This window comes from Pocillopora verrucosa, chromosome 6 (genome assembly GCF_036669915.1).
Source record: "Pocillopora verrucosa isolate sample1 chromosome 6, ASM3666991v2, whole genome shotgun sequence".
Lineage (NCBI taxonomy): Eukaryota > Metazoa > Cnidaria > Anthozoa > Scleractinia > Pocilloporidae > Pocillopora > Pocillopora verrucosa.
This window is the reverse complement of record NC_089317.1, coordinates 101473-127311: the sequence shown is the minus strand read 5'-3', so window position 1 is coordinate 127311 and position 25839 is coordinate 101473. Positions and strand designations below refer to the sequence as shown.

General features: G+C 41.6%; 1 protein-coding gene across 5 annotated transcripts in view; it reads right to left on the bottom strand.

The window, feature by feature from the left end:
- The window catches only part of LOC131788308 (uncharacterized), a 57687-nt gene that overhangs the window by 9754 nt on the left and 22094 nt on the right, over positions 1 to 25839 (bottom strand). For all 5 annotated transcript variants that reach the window (XM_066168303.1, XM_066168304.1, XM_066168305.1 and 2 more), the window contains 37 exons: positions 25522 to 25787; positions 24547 to 24918; positions 24098 to 24280; positions 23666 to 23838; positions 23375 to 23470; positions 22969 to 23166; positions 22209 to 22331; positions 21782 to 21964; positions 21091 to 21285; positions 20812 to 20963; positions 19938 to 20241; positions 19532 to 19684; positions 19068 to 19414; positions 18464 to 18629; positions 17980 to 18313; positions 16343 to 17542; positions 15640 to 16025; positions 15230 to 15425; positions 14343 to 14967; positions 13530 to 13777; positions 12763 to 13341; positions 12305 to 12491; positions 11467 to 11681; positions 11066 to 11227; positions 8027 to 10990; positions 7701 to 7820; positions 6862 to 7350; positions 6334 to 6573; positions 5988 to 6164; positions 5472 to 5825; positions 4575 to 5180; positions 3933 to 4415; positions 3150 to 3397; positions 2528 to 2924; positions 1889 to 2356; positions 1330 to 1773; positions 175 to 770 (listed from right to left, as the gene is read on the bottom strand). In XM_066168303.1, the coding sequence (XP_066024400.1) occupies positions 175 to 770; positions 1330 to 1773; positions 1889 to 2356; positions 2528 to 2924; positions 3150 to 3397; positions 3933 to 4415; positions 4575 to 5180; positions 5472 to 5825; positions 5988 to 6164; positions 6334 to 6573; positions 6862 to 7350; positions 7701 to 7820; positions 8027 to 10990; positions 11066 to 11227; positions 11467 to 11681; positions 12305 to 12491; positions 12763 to 13341; positions 13530 to 13777; positions 14343 to 14967; positions 15230 to 15425; positions 15640 to 16025; positions 16343 to 17542; positions 17980 to 18313; positions 18464 to 18629; positions 19068 to 19414; positions 19532 to 19684; positions 19938 to 20241; positions 20812 to 20963; positions 21091 to 21285; positions 21782 to 21964; positions 22209 to 22331; positions 22969 to 23166; positions 23375 to 23470; positions 23666 to 23838; positions 24098 to 24280; positions 24547 to 24918; positions 25522 to 25787 (14629 nt within the window). The remainder of the gene's footprint in view (positions 1 to 174; positions 771 to 1329; positions 1774 to 1888; positions 2357 to 2527; positions 2925 to 3149; positions 3398 to 3932; positions 4416 to 4574; positions 5181 to 5471; positions 5826 to 5987; positions 6165 to 6333; positions 6574 to 6861; positions 7351 to 7700; positions 7821 to 8026; positions 10991 to 11065; positions 11228 to 11466; positions 11682 to 12304; positions 12492 to 12762; positions 13342 to 13529; positions 13778 to 14342; positions 14968 to 15229; positions 15426 to 15639; positions 16026 to 16342; positions 17543 to 17979; positions 18314 to 18463; positions 18630 to 19067; positions 19415 to 19531; positions 19685 to 19937; positions 20242 to 20811; positions 20964 to 21090; positions 21286 to 21781; positions 21965 to 22208; positions 22332 to 22968; positions 23167 to 23374; positions 23471 to 23665; positions 23839 to 24097; positions 24281 to 24546; positions 24919 to 25521; positions 25788 to 25839) is intronic.

The following is a 25839-nucleotide window of genomic DNA, read 5'->3' as shown; positions in this document are numbered from 1 at the left end:
TTTCTTAAGTAGCACGTGACACAAAGCGAGGACGATAGGCGAGTTAAAAGAGAGAAAAAATTGCAAAAAGACACGTTCGCTTTCAACACGTCACAAAGAATGCGATTTCCCGGCAGTAAAAGCTCCATTTGGTTCACATATTAGATACATTCCTGAACATAATAAGGTCCATACCTCAAGCTGACAATTCTTGTCACTGTTTCCTTCGACCTTCTCATAAGTGACTGGATCAAAAAACACATAACCGGATAAGCATTCACAGGAACCATCCGACACCTGGAAATGTCGGTATTTCCCGAAACACTCACAAGTTTCCTGACCTTCCGTTGAATCAGCACTGCTTCCGCATTGTTTACAAGCTGTTTTATTTGATTCGTGTTGGTAAGTTTTGGGAGCGCAGGGCGAACAGTCAGAGGCCGCTGTTGCCATGGAAATAGTTCCACGAGTACCAGGCGGACAAGCTCTTGGCTCTTCAGATTCAAGGGGACAAAACGCTCCCTGTGGACACGGATGCACTCTTGGTCCTGTGGTACCTCCGGGGCAGAAAAAACCTGCTGGACAGGGATCACATTTAAGACGCTGGGGATGATTACCGTAAGACCCTGGGGAGCACTTTAGACAGCATCTACTGTGAGAATCACGCTTTCCGCTTGTACTTAAGGCCTCGTAACCAAGATCACAAATAAGCTCTTGAGTACTATTTGGTGGGCAGTAATTTGGGTAAGAGCAAGCGATGTCCACCTGCGATCCATTTGGGCAGTAAGAACCTCCTGAGAAAAACAGAAGAAAATCTTAAGTCCTACACTCTTGGAGCCTATAATCGTAATACATTATAACGATAAACTTGTATGGCGCATTCTTCATATGACTATGCTCTAAAGCGCTTTAGATTACATTTCAGGGGGACTTTAGCCAGACTGTATTGAGAAGTTTACAACTTTTTGAAAGCGCATGTTCAGGCGCCCCCGATTTAGGAATGTTTGGAAAAAGGCCAGACCACAACACTGGGAGATACGTGATAGAAGAGCGTGGGTTCACTAACGTCCCTTGCTTAGCAGAACAGAGAAGATGTAGGAGACGTAGCCTACGGTTCTTCGTCCTCAGTTGTCCGAGAAGACTAAAATGTCTAGCCATTTGCAGATATCATAGCGAACACAACACATTCTCCTCAGTTATTTTAAGACCCTGAGTGTTGGTACGGCCTAAGGCTTGAACCCTTCACCTCCCGCACGGTAGACCGGCGCTCTACAACATGAGTTGACCAGGTGGCGGATACTACAGGTAAAGCACCTACCTACAGTTAATAATGATAGAGGGATAAACACATACCGGGACATGGGATGGGTATTGCAGTGGTGGCAGGACAATACGCTCCACCTGGACATAATCTTTCCGCTGATGAGCCCTCAGGGCAGTAATACTTGGCTTTGCAAGGTATTCCCTGGATATTGATGGTATCATTAGGACAATAGTGACCGCCAGGACAGAAACCACAATCATCCCTGCTCCCAGCTCCAGGATTTTCTCGGCGACGGCCTGCTCCGCACAGACTTGGCCCAAGCTGACTTGGACAAAAGTGTCCAATTGGACATTCGCTGTTATTGTAATTAACCATACCAGTGAGATTACACCAGTAACCGGCTGGACAGGGGAAACAGTCATTCAAGTCTTTGCCGCCAACAATGTCTCGGTATCTGTGCATAGGGCAGTCAATTGGAGCTTTCCCACGAGGACAGTACTTTCCACGAGGGCATGATAAACCGTATGCCGTTCCTGAACAGAAACACCTCTATTAGAAGCATGGACAAGATCAATCGCTCCTGACATTTATGTAAATTAATTAAAAATTGTGAAAGTTATTTTTAATTATCCCCTGAACCAACATTACCATTCAAGCAGAATCTTCCAGCAGGGCACGGGGTACAGTCTGAAGGTTCCCCATACCCGCCAGTGTAATTCTTCATCGTGTTGTCAGGGCAAGGAATAGGCACGAGCGTGCCATTAGGACAATAATACCCCATGGCACAAGGACCAGCTTCAACAGGATACCGGTAACCGTCTGGGTTTGGATCAGGACTACCAGCTTTACAGTAATAACCACCATCACATTTTGCAACCACTTGACCCAGGCGGCAGTAAAAACCAGTGATACATGGCAAACATTGAGATGCATTTGCCAGGCCGCTCATGTTGTCATGGGTGAATGTTCCATTTGGACATGTCAACGGTACAGTGGTGCCAGCAGGACAGTAGTGCCTTGGGGGACACTTCTCCGGCGTGGCGGTCTTTATTGGACAATAATATCCGGCAGGACAGAGGTCACAGCTTTCCTGACCTGCGTTGTGTTGGTTGGAACCTAAAGGAGGAGAAACACTCTTAAATATATAACACCAAAAGTTGTCAAACATAGTCTTGAGCAAAAAGTGGAACTATATGATATCAAACTAAAATTCATCATGCACCAGCAACAACTTTTTGTCGAAATTGATTGTTTGATGTTTAGTCGTCAAAAATGACAAACACAAACCTGCACCACACTCCTCTGGATCTGCAGTGCCTCCAGGACAAAAGTGGCCCTCCGGGCACAAATAACCATGGGGCTTGGATACATTGGCTCTGGAACCTTGGGGACAAAAATACCCTGGTGCACATGGTCCAGTTGGAAACGAGTTATTGTATCCATTACAGAAGAAACCAGGAGCGCAGTCCAGACAGTCATCGACTGATCGTGCACCTGTGCTGTTGCGGTATGTGCCTGGGGGACACGGAGCTGGTGCTTGCGTTCCTCGGACACAGTAGTGACCAGTTGGACAAAGGCCGTTTCTTGGATACTCTGGTAATGCTGTGGGGGTGGAGGTGTCAGCTTTTCCTTCGCAGAACCATCCTTCTGTGCACGGGCCCTTGGGAACTGTTTGTGCATAATCCTATTACGGAAAGACTATATTGGTTATTTTGTACTTGACAGCTTTTCTAGTTCAACACGCATATTTTGTTCCATTTCAACAATAAGTCGCATGTTGCTTTGCACCATACGGAAAGATGCCTTTTTCCATACTACTAGATGTATTCAGCTTTACAATTTTAAATTTTTTCCAACTATTTATGAAGACAGTTTAAAGAGGGCGATGTAATTAACAACACAACATCACCTGACAGAATTCTCCTGAAGGACAGTCCGTGCACATATCAACAGAGGACAGCCCAGTGCGATTACCATAGGTTCCTGGAGGACAAGGCACCAAGGTTCCATTTGGACAGTAATAGCCAGCTTTACAAGGTTCAACTGACGACATATTCTGGAAAGGGCACATGTTACCTGCTCCACATGGGATACATTCTCCTTGTCCCAAGTTAGGTTGATAAGTTCCAGGAAGGCAGCTTAGTTCAATATGAGTACCTACGTATTCAGATGGAAGTTTTAGACAGTTAAAACTGCGATAACTCGCAGTTTCTCTTTTCCCTAACGTTCGTCTGCCATCGTCGAGCGAGGGAGGTTGTAGGAGCAGACAAAAATGAGGCGATCTACAGAGTTATCTGAGTCCAAAAACGGCTCTCGCCTCTCACAAATAAAAATCTGCGTGATAGCATTGGTGAATCAAATTAAATCTCCCTTTTTCCTTCTTCAAACGAGAGCAGTAGTACGAGGAAAGCATATTTTTTCAAATTCTCTGGTGATTTAGGTTCGAGTCTAGTTGATGGACACGTGATCTACAAGCTAGAAAATCATGACACCTGGCGAGATTTCAGCAAGTTGTCAGCAAGTTGTGGACGATGTAAATAAAATGGGCTTAATCGGAGCATTTACGGTGGAACTAGCCTTTCATTCGTAAATTAGTTGTCGATGTCTGTTTAGACCTCGCTCTCTTAATATCAAGCAAAACCCTACAACGTTGTCGCGGGCTATAATCAATTACAAAGAAAAAGGTATTTACCAGCAGGGCAAGAGAATCCGCGGGGACAGATGTAACCCATAGATGGGTGAGTTGGCTTTGGTTGGCTTGACCCTCCAGTGCACACATATCCAGCATCACATGGCGCAGCAACACCACTTAATATACCAGAGCCATTACAATACCTTCCCACAGGACATGGGTTACACTGTGACTTGTTGGAGATACCACCCTCGTTATGGTAAGTACCAGATGGACAGGGCTCAGGATAAGAACCATTGGGACAAAAATGTCCAGGAGGACAAGCATCGTTAAGGAATGTGAAAGGGAAGTTCAAATAGTCCGGGTAGTTTATAGCTTGGAGGTCTTTATCAGGAGCTGGAGACTTGGATGCCTCTGTGCAGTAATGTCCACCATAACAGTCGCCAGACGGTTGATTAAGGCCTTCTCTACCGCAATACGTTCCCCGTGGACAGTTAGTGCAGTTTTCAATGGCCGTCAAACCTAATCTGTCATTATATGTGCCTAGCATCCATCAGGAAGAAAAAGAGGGAAATATTCGTTAATCTAAATTTCAACATCGGGTTGGTCATTTCTATTACCACTACTTTAGAATGTTGAAAGACACAGAATGTCGAATGACAGTCTCAGCGCACAAAAAATAAGGATACCAACACTACTTACGCTCCGGGCATGGGAAGTCTCGATAGTCCCCAGTACCAAGCGGGCAATAATGACCAGGAGGACATAATGTTGCATTAACAACGGCCATATTTGTGGCATCGCAGTAGTAACCTTCAGGACAAATCTCACAAAAACTTTTTCCACGTTCATTTTGGAAGGTACCATTTTCACATCTGACAGGCTGGGCTGTCCCTGCTTTGCAAAAGTGACCTGCTGTGCACAAGTATTCTCCGGGTGTTGGTGAACTTTGTCCACCTGGGCAATAATAATCAGCGGCACATTCCTGAGTTGGAGCAAAATTTCCTGTACCAGCACAGTATTTACCAGGGGTACAATCTCCGCAATTTGCAATTTCTGTGTTCTTTGTTGTATTAGAGAATTTGCCTTCAGGGCAAGGAACTGGAACTCCTGTGCCAGATGGGCAATAATGGCCAACCGGACAATCAAACTGGTCTCGCACAGTTGAACTATCATTACAGAAATAACCAGCCGAGCAATTTCCAACAGGTTCAGCCAACGCCACATGCGGACAGTACTGACCAAGTTTGCATGGCAACGGTCGTGACGAGCCCCTTGGGCAATAATGACCAGCAGGACAAATGTCACCTATGAAAAATTAAGTGGACTGCTTTAAATACTTCTACGAAGAAAGACGTGTCACGTGACGAGCTTGACTAGCATGGCTGCTACGCTTATCCAGGTTTGGTGAGCAGGATAGAGATACACTTTGAAGCTACAGTGTCTCGCCTTAAACCATCACAAAAGATGAGTGCCCAGGGCTTCAGCTCAAACTTTTTGAAGAAAAGTACATCGCTTTAATAACAGGGCTACTGGGTATAAAATGCCTACGTCAAATAAATCAAATTACGTCTGTATACAATTCAAGTTTTACTTTACCTGTAGTTTTGTTCCATGCTGGACAAACACATTCAAATGCTGTGTAGCAGCTGTCAGCAGGGCTTGTTGCGTTACTGTAACTGGCGACACCAATATCTCCTGGACGCTTGCTCCAAGATCCGCCAGAGCAGAAAAAGCCCTCATCACACAGGTCATTGGGCCAAACGCGTGCAGAACCTTCACAGTACTTGCCTGGATCACAAAGTTTGCATGACGACTCTGACGCCTGGTCAGTAACGTTGTTATAAGAGCCTGGTTTGCACGGATATTGTGTGGCAAATTCTGTGCCATTTGGACAAAAATGCCCAGCAGGACATGACGCTGGTGTGACTGTGGTACCATTACAGTATTTGCCTGAAAATTCCAAAAATGAGTATTGATCGAAAGTCTAAACCTTTGCAACAGTAAGTGATAATAAAAAAAACCAAAAAGAAAGGGACAATAGGTGTTGTTTTGTAGTGATATGGAGTGAGGTTAATAAAATAACGTTAGATTTTGTGATTATAATTTCCAAACCTGCAGGGCATGTATCACAAGTTGACATTCCTTCCACAGCTGCATAGTATCCAGGGTCGCATGGATGGAAAGTACTGCTGCCTTCTTGACATTCATGTCCCACGGGGCACTGTCCTCCTAAACCCGTGAAATGTTGATCAGGAGCACTAACATTCACACCTGACGTACAGTAGAAACCTACCAACGACGGGAACAACATGAAAAAAGCAATGATATTAATCACAGTGCACTATTACACAACCATATTAAGCCATGAGGTTTCCTTCCTAACTCTGTTATTCTCCTTGGTTTCCTGCAGAGAACAACCTAGGAAGCTTTAAATCAATGGACAAAAAGAGGGACATACCTCCTTGACATTTTCCAGTGACAATACTTCGGCCAGCTGTCTCACAGTAGAAGCCACCGGGACACTGTGTACATTCAGTTTCATTTGTCAAACCTGTCCTATTACCGATAGTGCCCACCGGACAAGGTTGGGTATCATATCCAGTACCTTCGGGGCAGTAGAAGCCTGCGGGGCATGGGTCAGGCAAAATTGCACTGATGCATTGATGTCCTGCAGGGCAAACATAACAGGACGAAGCACCTAAAACGCAAAAGAGAGCAGCCTGAATCGATTTGGTGCAACTCCTGAGGTAAAAGAGTCACTAAATACCAAGAGGGGAGTCTTATTTACTTAAACTTTCCAATTGCAAAACACAGACGCAACATAAACTAAGTCAAACCCACGATTTGGTAATTAAGCGAATAACAACCGTGTGGAACACTTTCCATAAGCCAACACCCCTGTTACTGACGTTACTATCATTATTTATTAAGTCCACTACGTATCAAACAGAGAAATCTTGCAAATTAAATACAATTAAAGACCTACCTGTGTGATTCATGTAAGTGCCATTGTAGCATTGCTGTGGTTTTATCGAACCCTTTACACAGAAGCTTCCAACAGGACAGATGTTGCCCGTTACACCATCTTCTGGATTACTCTTACTAGCATTTCCTTCACAGAAATATCCTGCGTCACAATCGCCACTCACACGGAACAACCCAGTTTCACTACAGAACTTCCCTGGATTGCAGCTCACACAATCTTCAAGACGTGCTTTGCGCCGCCCAGGCTGGTATGTTCCTTTGGGACACAGAACTGGAGCTGGGGTACCTTCGGGACAATAACTGCCATTTGGGCACTCTGTTCCATATGGTTGATTGAGTGGCATCTCTTCTGGAGAGCCCCCTCTGCACCAAAACCCCTCTTGACACTTCTTGGTGGGAACCACGTTCCCTATTCCATCACAGTAGTAGCCTGCTGAACATGGGAGACATCCTGATTCGTTTTTCAACCCTGTTTCATTGTAAAATGTTCCTAAAAAAGAATATCAAAAGATGATACGTAAAATACTCTCTTGAGTTATTAAATTTTAATACCTTATTAGATTATTTAGCAACTTAATTAATTATTCAATTCTGCTAATAACGTAAAACCACCAGTCTACTGATGTCAAATGGTTGAACACCGTTTTAAAAACAGAACTTTGTGAAGCTTCCCAGAAATGTTTATCAAACAATTCAAGTCTCTTGCTGCTAAGAACCTTGAATACTTCTTAGGTTTCCGAGATTTTTCCATTCTAAACTTTACAATTTATCTGACGCTTGTAACAATTACATCACTGTATAATCTGGTTTCAAACTTATTTTTTCTGGTGAGGCCCTTACCACTTGGACATCCGATTCCTTCCGATGACCCCTCTAGGCAATATTCACCCAATCTACATGCGTTACCTGTCACGTCATCAGTTGGCGTTGATGAGGAAGCATTGAGGACACAGTAATGACCTGCAAAGGCAATCAATTTATCAGACACCTGGCCAAGAAACCGTGCGGCAAAACAAACATACAAAAAAGCATTACATTTGGCGCTTCACCGATCGTTTTCCTCAGCGTAACATAACTTAAATTGAAAGCGGATAATCGTATAGTCAAACAGTTACTCCTTTTTTTTTCTTTCTTTTTTTGGCAAAGAAAACTCAGTTATGACACACCTGCTGCACAAGGTCCAGAAGGTTTCGTCAAGCCAGGAGAGCCACAAAAGAGCTTAGGTGGACAGGGCATACACTGTAGAGATCTCTCTAGGCCTGTTTCATTACTGTATGTACCAGCAGGACAAGGAAATTGTTTCCCTGTCTTTGTTCCACTTGGACAATAACTTCCAGCGAGGCATTTGGTTGGATAAATAACACCTGTAAGATTTGTAGCTGGATCGCAGTAATAACCAGCCGGGCAAACCTTACACTGGTATTGTCCTTCTTCATCCTGATATTCTCCAGGAACACAGTTCTGCGGCTGTCCAACTCCCGTGGGACAACTACTTCCTCTAGGACAAATCACGGTGGAATTATGGGTAGAACCACTTGGACAGTAATATCCTTGCAAGCATAAAAACAACACTTCTGTTGCACCAGGTAGTGGACAATAGTACCCAGCTGTGCAGTTCAAACAGTCTTCTTCCTTCGATTTCCCTACATATGGAGAAAATGTTCCAACTGGACAAGCTATCTCAATTTCAGTTCCTTCCGGACAGTAGTACCCAGCCGTGCAGTTCCTTGGATTGGAGATAATGTCTCCCCCGCTGCAATAGTAGCCAGCTGTACAGTTACCCTGCGGCTCTGCAAGCCCTTCCTGGCCACAGTAACGGCCTTTGAGGCAACGTTTGGGTTCGGCAGAACCTTCAGGACAGAAGTGTCCGAGAGGACAAATACCTCCAGTAAAGTTCACAGAATAAAGTGGGCATGTGAAGTCCATTGAGTTGTTAAAGGTTAAATTCACATTAGGAAGAGGCCTCTTTGAGTATGCTGCTCTTTCACAGTACCATCCTTCATCGCAAGGTCCGTCTGGATCGGTATTACCGTATCCCTCACAGTACATTCCTGGTGTACATGGAGTGCAGTCAGATGGCTCAGTTGCTCCAGTCTTATTATTAAATGTGCCAGGTGGGCATTTAAATGGTGTAGTTGTTTCTCTTGGGCAGTAATGTCCTCGGGGACAGACTCCTCCTCCTTGAGATGTGTTAACTGGGTTAGGCCTTATGGCACGGATCTCACAGAAAAATCCAGGATCACAGGAACCATTTGGAGCTGCTAATCCTTCATGACTACAGTACTTTCCTCCATCACAATCAATACATCCAGAACGGCTTTGCAGCCTTTCATTTGGTCCGTATGTTCCCTCTGGACATGGCTCTGGTTTGTGCGACCCAACAATGCAGAAAGACCCTGCTGGGCAAGGGGCTCCAGTTACAGTATCGTTAGGGGTTGGAACACTTGCACCTTCGATGCAGTAATAACCTGCATGACATTTGTCAGTTGGATATGTGATACCTGACTTGTGACAGTAGTAACCTTTCGTGCACTTGGCACATTGGTCCTGCTCCATAAGATTTGTGACATTTCCGAAAGTTCCCACAGGACATGGGAACTGCCTGGCCCATTTAGTACCATTTGGACAGAAATATCCAGCAGGGCAGTCTAGAGGAGCAATTACTCCACAAGAGACATTTCCTTCACATGACAGGTTCTTTCTTGCTTCATCAGGATCACAATAACTTCCAGCTGGGCATATGTAACAGAATTCCTGCCTGGAATATGGCTGGTAAGTCCCAGCAGGACATGGATTATGAAGTCCACTTCCTTCAGGACAGAAGTGACCAGGCTGGCATTCTTTGTCTAGAGGACTTTGTTGTGTTTCTCCCGCAGGACAGTAAAACCCTTTAGAGCAATTTCCGGGTGGATAGTCAAGTCCATAAGTGGGACAATACATACCAGGAATACAAGGCTTACAATTGTTCCTGAACTGGTTGTATTCAGTGTCAGCATAAGTGCCTGGTGGACATGGAGTTGGATAAGAACTCTTCACAGGACAATAATTGCCTTTTGGACATCTGTCACCATTACTTTGATTGACAGGATGACTATGGACTGTGCTTCCATTGCAATAGTAACCAGCAGAACAAACACCAGACTCGCTGGCTAGTTTATCCGTTTCACAATAGTAGCCTGGCGTGCATGGGAGAGGCTCATGAGAACCAACTGGACAGAAGGTACCTTTTTTGCAGAAACCACCAATCTCACCAATCAATGGACAAACAGCCGTCCCATTCGCTATATCACTTATATTAAGAGGCTTCTTTTGCCATGATCCACCAGTGCAAAACCAGCCTCCTGCACACAAGCCTGAAGGCCGAGACAAACCATTAAATTCACAGTACATGCCAACCGGGCAGGTTTTGCAATCTTCCAGTTTATCACCTAAAGTGTAGTTTTTGTAGCTTCCTTTAGGACATGGAACAGTGAATGCCGATCCATTGGGGCAATAGTAACCCTCAGGGCAATCAGTGAAGTTGGTTGAAGCATTTGGACAGAAATAACCAGGAGGACAGACACGACACTGACTCTGTTTCCACAGGGAATTGTACTTGCCACCAGGACAGGCAAATGGAGAAGGTGATCCAACTGGGCAAAAGTGACCAGGAGGGCAAGGACCTCCAGTATCTGACTGGTTATCTGGATTCCGGTATAGTGCTCCTTCTGTGCAATAATATCCTGCATCACAGGGGCCAGTAGGCCATGAAAGACCTGCTTCCTCGCAGTACTGTCCCCCAGGACACCTTGAACAATTTCTGAGCGAATCAGCATGCGTTATGTTATTGAAGTGACCAGCAGGACAAGCTACAGGGGCCTTTGGATCACCTCGCTCACAATAGTGACCACTTGGACAGATTCCAGCATAACCTTTGTGTCCTCCAGAAGGCTGTCTTTGGTCAGAACCATTGTGACAGAAAAACCCAGCATCACATTCTCCTGTAGTTGTTGTAGCATTAAGGTACGCACAGAAGTAACCAGGTTCACACGGTTTACATTGGTTCTCCCGGGAAAGGAATTCAACCGGACTATAGGTTCCCCGGGGACAAGGCTGCCAATCATGTCCAGTACCTTCAGGGCAGTACCAACCTGTGAGGAGATGGCCAGCAATACTTTACAAACTCAACTTTAACACAACTCACTGAATTATCTCACAATACTTACCAGCAGGGCACGGTTCAGGAGACACTCTATTCACACAGTAATGTCCTGCAGGACAGGTGTAACATTCTGCAGATTGGGTGTGGTTCATAAATGTTCCTGGGGAACAAGGGATTGGAATGGCTGTGCCGCTGGGACAGTGATGTCCAATCCAGCAAATGTCACCTGAGGACAAACAATTAAAAAGGAATAAACATTTATAAGTTCCTCTTTTTAGCAATAAATGATCTTGTTTGGAATAAAATTATAGAGCAGAACAAAAAGAGTGAATAACACAAAGTGGCACTTGTTCGATAAGGGAAAGTATTTGTGTGCTTCTTATTCAAAAACAACTACTATCAATGAAGGTTCTTAAAGGAATCGCACTCAGTTAGGTTAAGCAAAATGTATCTCACAATACTCACCAGTGATACCGTCAGTTGGTTCATTGACTGAAGCATTACGTCGACAGAAGAAACCTGCTGAGCAGTTTCCAGAGGTTTCATTAAGCCCGTCTTTTGCACAAAATTCTCCTGGTTCACATCCCTTACATTCTGCTTGAGAGCCAAGCTGTTCAGTTGGCCCATAGGTACCTTTTTCACACGGGATGGTAACATTTGTTCCTCGTGGACAATAATAACTATAGAGAGAAAAAGGTGAATAAGGATGACATTTAGTTCTAGCCTTTAAATTATTCCAGCGAGTCACCCTTTGCAAATGATGTTTGTTAGAAGTAGCATATTTACATCCCATCACTTTGCATATTAATAATGAAATATATCCTCCCACGTATACCCATGTTGGCCCCATAATCCTCAGATCTTTAATGTCAAAGCTTTGGAAATTCCTCTACTACAGCGGCTTTGACATTCTATGAAAACATTCCACAAATTCCTTACCAACACATCCGTTTCAGGCCTTAGCATTGGAGAAAATATAAAAATTTGGTGAAGCCTACAAGAGGAAACTCAAAAGTTTTATTCTTCAAAAGTCAGATAATGGGCCTGTACTTGCATGAGTTTCTTTTGATAACACTTCACTTGTGGCTTTGTTCTTTTGCTTAGTTTTACACAGATCAACAATCAAATTAATACAACAATACAATAGTGATAATGAAAAATACTACAAATAATACCAGCAATTTTTAATAGGCCGTGGCCTTTGAAAGAGCCTAAAAAGGAGAGCTGGACCAATTACTTTTTCATTGAGATCTTATTTAAAGAGAACATACTTTTAACTACTTAATGCCAAAATGCGCCTCACCCTTTGGGGCAAATAATGCCTGTGACACCATCATTAGGAGAGCTGTTGTCAGCTCGATTGATACAATAAAAACCAACTGAACAGTCATTTGTTGGATAGTCATTCCCTTCACCCTCGCAGTACTTCCCTGCTGGACAGTCAGTACATTCCTCAACTCTTTTTCTATGTGTTTTATCATTGTACGTTCCTAACAAGGAAATAAAATAAAGTTCAATTCATGTCATTTTTTCATATTTACTCATTAAAATCTATTTTTTTTTTGCATTGACCACATGAAAATCTACCAGAGCAACGATGTCGAAAAACCAAAGCAATAGCACAAAGTCAGTTGCCGAAAATAAATTATAATTTAAGAGAGAGCGATGACAATGTGACATATCGGTGGTTGTCATAATGACAAGTGGTTGACGTTGTAAGAAAAATAGTTTCAATGACAAATCCTAATAATTGCTTCTCACCTGGCGGACATTTATGTTCCTGAGCGAATTTAGTTCCATTCAAGCAGTAGTGCCCAGTAATACAAGGCTCTGGAAACTGGACTCCATGTTCACAGTGTGTGGCATTGAGAATGGTTCCATCACAGAAGTAACCTTCAGGGCAGATTTTACAAGTTGCCTGCTGATGTTCATCTTGATAGGTACCAGAGTCACAAGCCTGTTCACTGACACTACCAGAAGGACAGCTATGCCCTGGGGTGCAGACATATTCTGCAGGTCTCTTTGTTTTCTGTCCACCAGGACAGAAAAATCCAGGATCACATTCTCCAGATGGTAGCTCAAGACCTTTACTATCACAGTATTGGCCAGGTAGACACGATTGACAATCAGATATATTTTTATTGAAAGTAGAATTGGAATATGTTCCTTCAGGACATTTTTCTGGATCGTAAGTTCCACCAGGGCAATAATGGCCTTTGGGACAAATTCCGCCAGTGATATTATCAGTAGGATCTGCAACTTTAGCCCCCCGGAGGCAGAAATAGCCTGCATCACAGAGGCCAGTGACTTTGGACAGTTCAGCTTCCTCACAATAATTTCCTGAGATAAAATGGATTTGATAATCATAAACCCGTTTACTATTTGAGTGATGGGCTCCATGGCGCCAACCTAATTATTCACGACCTCCATTAGGTCGTCTCGTACTCATTAGGGCAAAATGAGATAACATATTGGCAATAGTTTGTGGAATCAGTAATCAAAACTATATGATGAACAGATTTTCTTACCTCTTGAGCAAGGAGTAGGCTCACGTGACCCATTTGGGCAGAAAAAGCCTGGCTGACAGGCTCCTCCTGTTGTGGTGTTTGGGCAAAAGCAACCGTCTGTACCATTACAGTATCCAACAACACCAACATCAATTGGTTTATCGGACCAAGCTCCCCGTATGCAGTACCAGCCACCTGCACAGTCTCCACTTGGTTCTGCAAGGCCTTCTTTGCCACAAAATTTGCCAGGGAGACATGGTGTGCACCCACTGTCAAGTGAAGAGATTCAACTATTTGTCGTTTAAAATATTAATTGGTTGCTTTTGTTTTAAATGTTAGAGAATTATTTCAAGAACTAAATGAATATTTTTACCGAAAAAATAAAAGCAATGAAAACTGTATGCCTCACACAGTTGAATGCAAGTGTGAATTGATTAATTCAGCAAGTCACACTTTGACAACGTTCCTACTTTTCAAGTTTTAGTTCCTCAATAAACAAATCAAATCAAAATATTTAAAAAGTCTGAATTTCTGATTGTTTTAAGTTTGATATGATAACATTTTACATCAATCTCGCGGGCCACGATTCACATTCATAGTTTTATATTCTAAGCATTTTTTGGAAATAAAATTGATTAAAACTTTGTTTTTCTTTGTTGGTGTATGTTGCAGTTCATCTACGGCATGACAGGCTTCTTCAAACGCCAGTTTGTGTGCTAACGACATAACTTTTCACATGGATAGCCAACTGCCACTGTTGTCAGCGAAATACAATGTTTTGCATAGAGGTTTTAATGGAAGGTGCGTTAAACATTTAATGTATTATGTGGTAACCTGATGCTTTGTTGCATAGTTTCATTATTGAAGAAACCTTTGGGGCATGGATTTTCATGGGATGTCTTCGTTCCTGGAGGACAGTAAAATCCTTTTGGGCATTCCAAGACGCATGATGTTGAGTTGGATGGACAATAGAAACCTGCACAGCACTGGGTACAGTTGGACTGGCCAGTACGATCATTGTAGGTTCCAGCCTCACAGCCTAATGGGTACGAAGTTCCTTGCGGGCAATAGTGGCCAACAGGGCATGGACCACCCGAATATGTCACATTTGGTGGATTAGGAATTTCGGATCCCCTCAGACAAAAGAATCCAGGATCACATGGCCCAGAAACATTCCTGGCGCCAAGCTGTCCACAATAGTTACCTTCTGTACAGTTTTGACACTCACTTTCTCTTTTTAGGAACTTTACGTTAGAGTAAGTGCCCTTTGGACACTTTTGTGGTTCTCCTGTACCAACAGGACAGTAGAGGCCCTCAGGACACGGTCCTGAATCCTGATTTGAACTTGGTGTTGCAGACTCTGCATTTCGACGGCAGAAGTAGCCAGCCTCACACTCTCCACTCACACTTGTAGCATTCTCATGAGCACAGAATTTTCCAGAATCACAAGGACGGCAACCTGAAATGATGTGATAAAACAAATCTTTATTTACTACCTCTTCTAAGATAAACTTCGTGACAACATTTTCAAGGGAGATTAGCTAGCAAACTAGTTTCCTAATACTGAGAAAAAAACAGCCAAGTATTTAAGGGGGAACAAGATAAGGTAGATTATAAGAGTATCGATAAAGTAAGGTAGAAAAACGCCTGGGTGAAGAAAAGGAAGTTATTTTTGTTATCGAACAGAATTTATAAAATGTTTTAAACAGAGGGATACTTACTGCTTATGTTAGCCAGGCCGGGTGAGTCACCATATGACCCTTTTGGACAGGGTTGCCAATTAAAACCTGTTCTCACAGGGCAGTAAAATCCTTGGGGGCATGGTTTGGGGTCCTGACTTTTGTCATTCACACAATAAAAGCCAGCAGGACAGTCCAAACAGGCATCAGCAAGAGGATCTTTCATATACGTGCCATCCTAATGAATTCAGGAAAAAAGAGAACAAGAAATATATCTGCAAATTGGAGTTCCCATTTGAATGGAGCATATAACTGAAATAAATATTCATGCTAGTAAATTTATGGTCAAGTGCCACGGAACTGTTGCTATAAGAAACATTCAATGCAGTAGTGCTGCAATTACAAGGAAGAGATAAGTTTTCCAACTTCTGCATACGAGAATGCTAAATTACCTCACAAGGAATAGGCGCCGGTGTTTTTCCAGGACAATAGTGACCTGGAGTACAGTTCCCTCCAGTGTTACCATCCTGTGGTGCTGGATGCTCTGCTTTACCACTACAGTAATAGCGAGGCCAACAGTCACCACTGGGAGCTGTGAGAGCAGTTCCATTACAAAACATACCGGGTGTACAATCAGTACAGTTATCAATAATGGTTAATCCTAATGAATTGGAAAATGTTCCAGACGGACAACTCTCAGGTGCCACCGTGCCACTGACGCAATAGTGACCTTCAGGACACTCCTCACCAGTGTCTCCATCAGTCGGGGCGGGAGTGAATGCACCAAGTCTGCAATAATAACCTTCCTGACATTCTCCTGTGAAAGTAGGAGACGAGCCTACACACATGAAAAAAAGAGTTGGTTTCCAATCATATTATAAGAATAAAAGTTCCTTGAACTTTTTCCTTAAAATCATTCACGATAACTCTCGGCGACTGTGCAAGCTAACATGAACATTATATCGATTTAGAAAGCATCATAAAGCCACAAAGATCAAAGAATATTACTAAGGATATGGACGACAAAAGTTTCGTTGTTAACATTATATAATTACCTGCATGGTTTAAAACTAACAAAGAGTGGTTTACATTTATTGAAATCAAAATATGTTAACCTCTTTTTACAATAATAAGAGTTAATGAGAGACCACTTACCATAGCAAAATCGTCCAGGGGGACATTTAACACACTGATCTGGATGAAAAAGCTGGGTTCCATTTCCATGTGTTCCATTTGGACAACCAAACTCTGTAGCATACCTTGTTCCATTAGGGCAATAAAACCCATTAGGACAAATATAACTTGTGAACTCACTCAAATCATCCTTGGTGTCACAGTAATAGCCAGCCGGACAAAGTTTACAAGAGTCTTGTTGTGTTTGATCCTGGTAAGTTCCAGAATGACATTTGACAGGTTCTGGACTCCCTTCAGGACAAAAATGTCCCTTTGTACATGAATTGTTCTTGTCTTGTTTTTCACCAGGAGGACAGAAATACTTTGCAGAGCAAAGTGCAGTTGGTTGAATTAATCCTTCAGTTTCACAGTATGATCCTTCTGTACATAGGGAACAGTTATTCTTGTTGCTGTTACCAGTATTATTGGAAAATCTACCTTGAGGACATAGCCTTGGAGTTTCAGTACCCCTTGGACAATACTTTCCTGCTGGACAAATGTTTCCAGTTATTCCATCAGAAGGCCTTGGGATCTTTGCACCACTTGTACAAAACCAACCAGGATCACACTGTTCAGTGACATTTTCCTTTCCTTTTCCTTCACAATAAAACCCTCCAGTGCAGGCAGTAGGTTCATCAGATCCTTCAGGGCAGAAAAAGCCCTCTTGACATTTTCCTCCAGTAGAGTTTGCAGGGCAGAGACAATCACCAGCTGTAAAGTTGTCATAATCTTGGGGTTTGTCTGTCCAAGCAGCGTTGACACAGAAATAACCCGCAGCACATGGTCCAGTAGGTTCAGAGAGCCCAGATCTGTTGCAGTACTTCCCTCCAGGACAAGCTCTGCAGTCTACCAGGCTGACACTATGTGTGGCACCATTATAGTAGCCCTTGGGACAAGGGTATTGAGTTGCATACTCAGTTCCATTTGGGCAAAAATGGCCCTTTGGACAAGGGAAAGGGTTAAAGTCAGTTGAGTTTTCTGGACAAAAATATCCAGCAGGACAAGTGAAGCAAGCTGTTTCTCCTTCATTTGGATTGTATGTTCCACGCCTGCAGCCCAGTGGAAATGCTGTGCCAAGTTCACAAAAGTGACCTTTAAAACATGGTCCTCCTATGGCGGATACATTGGCAGGTGTTGCTGTATCTGAGCCTCTTCTGCAGTAAAAGCCTGGAGCACATTGCCCTGCAAAATAAGAAAAGCACAATTTGTGTTGTGGAATTAAACCATGCAACAATGAAGTATGTGGTTACAATAGACAATTAGCACAGGGTACCTTAGCCGGTATTCATTTTGAACCAGGTTAAGCATTCTCAAACGATAACATTTATCAATTGATCATTCATATTGTGAATTTTTTCTGTTGTAACTTGGAATCAAATATAATCCAGTGTTCCTGTAATTACGATCAAGCATCACACATACAGAAATGCTGGATATAATTGGATCATGCCAACTAACACACAAAAAGAGCAAATTGTTCCATTAATGGAATATGTACAGAATCCACCTGACCTGGTTTAAATAAAAACAATCTTCCAGAAGATGCTATTACTAATCTAAGCTGAACCTGAAATCTCAAGAAAATGTCACAAACTTTAGGAGAGAAATTATCATCTCACCTGTTGGCTCAGTCAGGTTTGTTTGCTCACAGTAATGGCCATCAGAGCACAGAGTACAGTTACTAGCACTCTGCAGCTGTGACACATTTGAAAATGTACCACTTGGACAACCAAGAGGTTCAGGACTTGCCTCAGGACAGTAAGCACCGGGTGGACAAACACCACCTATTCCTGTAAAGTTCTGACTTGGGCGTGGTGTGTTGATACCTTGCACACAATAAAACCCTGGATCACAGTTTCCAGATATGTCACTTGGAAATGAAACAACACCTGCTCCACTGCAGTACTTTCCAGGCAGACAGGGCTCACATTCGCTTTCACGAGCAAGACTCAACTTCAGGAGAAAAAAGAATACATCAGTTTAGGAGAGTGAATGAAAAGTCACGACTTGAACAGACATTTTACATGAATAATCTGCATGTAGGTAGTCCAAATAAACTCGTGTCAACTCATTTTCACTCATACCCAAACTCATTAAACATACTTGTGGATTGTAAGTTCCAGCTGGACACTTTTCTGGTGATTTTCCTGTACCAGCAGGGCAGTAATGACCTTTGGGACAAGGTATTGGCGTTTTACTGTCACCTTCACCACCCTCACAATGGAAGCGTGCTGGACATGTTAAACAGGCAGCAAGACCAGTTATGTTGCTGTGAAAGTAACAAATATAAAAAAAAGTGTGTAAACCTATGTAATAATGAGGTTTGCACATGAGAAAAAAAAGTATCCGCCTCCAGACACGTTCATGCATTTGTCACTAGTCCATTGTTGGCTACTTAAAAAAGGAAAACAAAACAAAAAATAGAATTTTATGCATAACCAGGACACAAACTTTAGCAGAAAAAAGAAAACATAATAGACTCATTCACATCACAGAATATTCCTGTGTGAAATATAACAGTATTATCTTTCTTATGCTTTCCATACCTTAACACTTCCTTTGGTTTAACTTTTAAAACAAGCAAAATAATTCTTAAAAGCTGTGAGAAGATTTTTGTCCTCTCCTAACAAGCTTGGTTTGATGGGCAGACTGTACAACCAAGTAGCAATGGCACAAGAGGAAATATATATATTAATGGACTAGTCACCTGTAGGTTCCAGGTTCACATTCAGTAAAGTTGGCTGTACCATTTGGACATTGAAAGCCTGCAGGACATATATTTCCAGTTACACCGTCAAGAGGCATAGGGGTCGTAGCCCCTCTTAAACAGTACCAACCAGGGCGGCAGACTCCGTTTGGTTCTCTCAAACCTTCTCCAGTACAGGATCTTCCAGGGTCACAGGGAATGCACTGCTCCTCTCTCTCAAGTCCAGGGGTGTTACTGTAAGTTCCATTTGGACAAGGATATTCAAATGGTCTTTTTGTCCCAACTGGACAGTAGTATCCACGAGGACAGATGCCTCCATATGTAATATTTGAAAGGGAACCATTATTCTGGAAAAGAAAATTATGGTTTGAAATACCTTTTAAATCAATCAATATCACTTTTAAAGAAAGAAAAAGTTTCTTCATAAAAGGGGGGATACAAAGGTAGAATCTCAATCCACTTACTGGGGTTGGACTTGGGGAACCTTCTTTACAAAAATATCCAGCATAGCATTTCCCTTCAGTGGCATTTAGACCTGCCTTTCTGCAATAAAATCCTGCATCACAGAGCTGGCAAAAGTCAATTGAGGGTGTTGCAGAACTTGGATTATAAGTGCCCTGAGAAAACAAATTAGTTAAAATAGTCAGATTACATTTAATGCTACAAAAATCTTATATTAAGTTATTGCAACTTTACATTATAAAATATTCCCTTAGAAAGTGAATAAAATATCTTAACATCTTAGTAACAATGCAAAACTGGAAAAAGATGAAGTTTCCTATCTTTCAAAGGCATACAAAGTTTATAATCCTTGTAACTTTTAAACATGCAGCTTTGATAGGACTACCTTTGTTACATTTCTTTACTTACAGGTGGACAGGCTGTTGGTTTTATGCTGTTTGGAGGACAATAATGCCCAGTTATACAAGGCTTTGGAAATTCTAGCCCCATTTCATCACAAAAGTTCTTCTCTGTGCAATTAGTACATTTCTCTGCTCGATCTGTCTCCTGGTAAGTTCCAACTGGACACTCTCGTGGAAAAACAGCAGCCTCCTCTGAGAAGTGACCTTTGGGTGTGACATTTTGGGTTGGTACAGATGCCCCCCCTGTGCAGTAATGGCCTGGTGAGCATGGTCCAGTTGGTTCAGGGTTAGTATCACCTGCACAGTAGTACCTGAATACAAGGCAAAGTATAAGAAAGGTGACTTAAGCTTGCTGGATATTCAGTTAGGTGCCAGCTGACAATATCACAAATAATTTATTTCATATGTTGCTTTCGATGCTTGAATAAACATAACAGTAATGCACTTATAGCCATTAGTTTAAGAGATAGGTTTGCTTTCCAATGGTGCAAGGGGGCATTTGGAGTTTTTAATGTACTTGGATGTCTAAGTCTCTGAACCTTCCCCTCAGCAAAAATGATAGCTATGTTATGTTGAAATACTCGCAGGTCAAGATGATTCCAAACTAGTTAAATTGTAAATTTTTTTTGTATAACAACTATGGTAATGTACCTGGAACAAAGAAGAAAACAAATCAGACTGTATATAGGATCACTTTTGTCTGAATTTCATTTTAATTTACAACATCTTCCTGACAGGTCAAGTGGAGCCATTGTTTTAAATTCGCTGTACTAAGTTATAGTTATATTATATGCACATCATGAAATGTTTCCAAGCCTGTTCAGGTGCATAATATTAAGAAACACAAAACATCTTGAAAATAATTTTTTTGGTTGCCATACCCAGGGTCACATGTAACACAGTCATCTGGTTCTTTATTTCCTTTGGTACCACTGTACTTCCCTACAGGGCAAGGCTCTGGAGTTTTGGCACCTTGTGGACAATAACCCCCTTTGGGACAGAGCCCTCCTGTAGGACTTCCTTCAGGTGGTGCCTGATAAATAGAAAAAAACATTTTCAAAAAAGGCAGTGAAGAATTACAGAAACTTGACATTAACTTCACAACATCTCCCATCCCTTAATTCAAAACAACCAGACAAGTCTCTCTTATTAATACTTACAGAAGTGCAAGCTCTTCCACTGCAATAGAAGCCTGCATCACAAGGTCCAGTTGGTTCTTTAAGTCCATAGCCAGCACAGTACTGACCTGCTGGGCAAGGTGTGCATTCATCACTTTTTTTTACACCAGTGGAGTTACCATAGTAACCACAGGGGCATGGAGAAGGAATGGTAGTTCCAGTAGGACAGAAGAAGCCCTGAAATAAATCAAGGGAATAATTATTTAGTATCTCTATTATACTACTTATTTCTCAACACACTGGACAGCAAGGTTATGTATCAGCACATCTCAGTCACTCAGGTGATATTCTGTTAGCCATGTATATGATTTTCAGTGAAACTTAGACAAAACAAACAGCTATCTAGCTTTAATAGTACTTAAGGAACACTCAGGCATCATTGCTTTAGCTTGTATGATACAAATAAAGAGCACATGGGTTGAATGTGAAAACCAGCTTTTGAAGCCATCTTAACCCTTTAACTCCCATAAGTGACCAAGACAGAATTTCTCCTTACAGTATCAATACAATATCAAGCAGACAAGTGGTGAGAATAAAGAAATATATCAATTTGGGGATAATTAGTTGATCCAATACTAAATTCTCTGAACTAACATTATAAGAATTGTATGGTTGACAGTAAGGAGAATGACAAATTTGATCCAGGTGTTAAAAGGTTATGGTTGTGACTTACTTCTGGACAAACTTTTGGATCTGCCAAGCCAAGAACATCACAAAAATGTCCAGAGAAACACACACTGCAGTCCTGCACAGACACTGCTGCAGACAGTTTGCGGTAGAATCCAACAGGACAGGGATTAGAAAATCTGTATCCTGTTCCCTCTGGACAGTAGTAACCTGGAGGACACACATCAGCCTGAAAAAGGAAAGTTAAGGTAGATGAGCTGTAAAGTTTAGATTCAACTCATATCTGGTGCAACATAGGTATTTCTTAAATCAAAACAAAATGTCGCACGTAGCACAGGTATGCAATTTGGTTATAGCTGGAACATGCTCAGTTGTTTTTTATCAGTCCATTATGGTCTGTTACATCACAACATCACTAAAATGTTTTGACAAAAAGTAAAATGAAGACATTATGTCTAACCACAAATAGGTACCTCATTTTTCAGGCCTTCTGGTTCACAGTAGTAACCCTCTGTGCACGTAAGACATTCACTGACAAGTTTGCGACCTTCATGGGGATTAAATGTTCCATTTGGACACTTGATAGGGTAAGGATTCTATTTTAAAGTAAATAAATCATTTCATCATCATCATTTCATTTCATTAATTAGCCACTTAAGATATAATTATATTTATACTGGTTAAGCAGTATGATTGCAGGAGGAGACCTCTAACAAACCACCAGGCTCATAGGGAAGACCACCTTGGTTGTCAATATGTTTGTAACTAAGTTGTGGATGTGTGGCTTGGCTGATTCAGACTCATTTCATAAAAAAATCAATCATCTTTTTTTTTTAAAGTAAATAAGCTCGTCAAAGATAGTCATGATTGCTAAGTGTTCTTTGGACAAAGACCTTAAACAAAAGAATTTAGTACCAGGTTGCTGCCTCTTATCATGTTTCAGGGAAAACTGACAGAGCAACTTGAAAGGAATTACTTACACAGGTCCAGACCAGACATTAATTGTAAACTAGTAACATAAACGAGATTTAATGTAACTTAATGAGACACAGTATGTAGATTGAAAAAACAAACAAACAAGCAAACAAAGCAAAATAAATTTGTGTTCCTACTGATATTTCCAATACAGCTAATGAATTACTGGTTAATGCCTTGTATAACCTAGATGTTTGCTCAGTAAATTCTTATTTTTTGATTGCAAATGGGTATAAAAATGTTAAATTGAAACATTACCTCATCTCCCCTAAGGCAGTAATGTCCTTTCCAACAAGCATAAGTACTGTCATGAAGGTCTGGTTTTTCCACTGTGCCTGGAGGACAATGTGTCCCAGCAGGGCAAATTTTGCTACCTATCATTTCTGCCTTGCTTGTTGTTCTGCTGTCACAATAGTGGCCTGCCTCACATTTTGTACATTCAGATGCACCAGGACCCTGGGGTAGAAATATCATTACCACACCAAGTTTAAACAAAGGCTTCATTGCTCAATTAGGCTATCACCTTGAATTTACTCTGTTTAATTACAACACAACAAAGTTTCTACAGTGCATTAAAAACAGACAGTTTAATTCATTAGCAAAAATTTATTACAACTTGCAAGAGTTATGTACAAATGCAGTAAGAACATTGGGTTAATCTTACCGAGTAATTTCCTACTTCACATGCAGTAAGTTCATAATTTGCCAAATTTGGGCAGTAGTATCCAGGAACACACTGTTTGCAACCATCAAGCTGGTTCTGCAGATATGAAGCAAAGAAGTAAAACAGATGAAAGGAGAAGAACCAAAGACTTACAATACTTTTCCAAACAAGACTTTTTCATAAGTTCTTCTATTTTAAAGGTGATGTTATGACATCCACAGTAGTATTGATCAACAATTTATTTTAACAAAGCATGAAATATATATATATAAGATAAGTTTTTTTCAGTACCTTTGCTGATAGAACATCGTTAAATGTGCCTCGTGGGCATTGTTTGGGATTTGTGGTTCCTTGTGGACAGTAGTGACCAGTTATACAAGGAACACAATCTTCTTTTCTTTCCAGACCTGTTCTGTTGTTGTATGTTCCAGCAGGGCAGGGAAATTCTGTACCTCTTTTAGTACCTTGAGAGGGAGTAAAAATCATTTAAAACTTTCAAGAAAAATTGATAACAAGCTATCAATTGTTTTCAGTATGAAAGTTAATGGTGTTGATCAGTATAAACACTTACAATAACTTTAAAAATCTATAGGAACAAACAATTGAATCTCACAGAGTGAAAGTTCTAAATAATTTTGTACTAAAACACACCATTTAGAGTGACGGTAATTAACTAACAGAAAAGCACCACAAGGCAAAAAACATTGATAATGTCTTACATACCTGGTGGACAGTAGTGTCCAGTGAAACATAGATCTGTGGGTTTGGTAGAACCTCTGAGACAGAAATGACCTTTTGGACACACATAACACTCCTCTTGTGACTTCAAATTGGTAAGGTTTGTCCATGTTCCCTCTTCACATGGGAACTGAGTGGGACTCATGGTGCCAAGGGGACAGTAATGCCCTACAAGGTTAAATTAAAAGTGAAATTTTGTTTGACAGTTGTATTCTTCAAAATATTGATTTCACAGACCATTACCCTGGCTATCAAATAAATAGACAAACTTCAAACTGCAAACTCTCTCACTCAAAAACTCTCGCAGTATCTTTGGTATTGGTAGCAAATATCTACTCTGACTCCATTGCTACTTTCATTATTTCCAAAATGTGGAAAGATTTCCACTAAGAGAGTTGGCCTATGCACAATTTTAACCTTGTAATGCTCCATACCTTTGGCACATTCCTGAGGTGGTTTCTGTATCCCTCCTGTTCCTGCCTCACATGATTGTCTTTCTGGACATTGGGTGCATTCTCTAGCATGAGTCAAGTTGTGATAGTCAGTATAAGTCCCTGCTGGACAGGCATGGATGGTCTCATTTGGAAGTGAGGACCCAGCAGGGCAGTAATAACCTGCATCGCACTTCACAGGTGGCCAAGTTAGCCCAGGCCGGGGGCAGGCCATTCCTGATATACACGAGCGGCACTCTGCTAATGAACCTCTGTTAGACAGGGAATTGAATGTACCCTTGGGGCAGGCAACGGGTTCTCGTGCCCCTGCTAAACAGTAGTAACCTGGTGGGCAATCCTTGCAGTCTAGTTGGCCTATGAAAGTGGAAACATTGAACATTGCTGTGAGTGTTAACATTTCATTTCTTGGCACAATGTTAATACAACAAATTACAATGAATAAAAAACTAATGTAAGAGATCCTTGCAGCTAAGAACACTACTGAAATGAGTAGTTGAAAGTAGGACCTGAAAAAAATTCAGGCCCATACGAGACTTGAACCCATGACCTCTGCGATACCAGTGCAGTGCTCTACCAACTTGAAAAATTGAAAGTTAGGCCATTGTTTGTTTTTGTAGTGTTTCAATGCATTTTTTCATCTTGAGCCTTGGCACCAATGCACTTTATGATTTTTATTCAGGAATTGTCGATCCCCTTATTTTCGTTCATGAATAAAGTCAACCTTTCTTGTCGGTAAAGGGCTATTGTGTTTATATGATAAAGAAAATAATACATGGTTGGTTGTAGATATAAAATTTCCCTTCTCGTGTTCAAATTGACATCTCACTTGTTTGCTGTGCTCAGTTGTGAGCTATCAAGTTAGACACTCAAAGAGAAATTCCATATCTATGCACACCCAGGTATTATTCTCTATTTCTCCTTGAAGAAAAGAAAGAGTGATTCTGGCATATTGTTTACCTTGTGCTCCTTGTTCTTCAGTGTAAGTCCCAGCAGAGCACGGGTGAGCATTGGGGTCCCCAGTCTTGTCTAGACAGTAGTGCCCAGCTGGACAGAGTCTGTCAGCATATGCATCACCAGATGGACAGTAATATCCAGGTAAACAATCAACACACTGGTCTTGTCGTTCAAGACCAATTTCCTTGTTGAAGGTGCCTGCTGAACAAGGATGCTCAAATTGTGATTTTGTTCCTTCAGTGCACCAGTGACCAGGGGGACATTTCAACCTGTAGATGTAAAATTTCAAGTCAAAATGCATGGTAATGAAAGCTCTGCCAA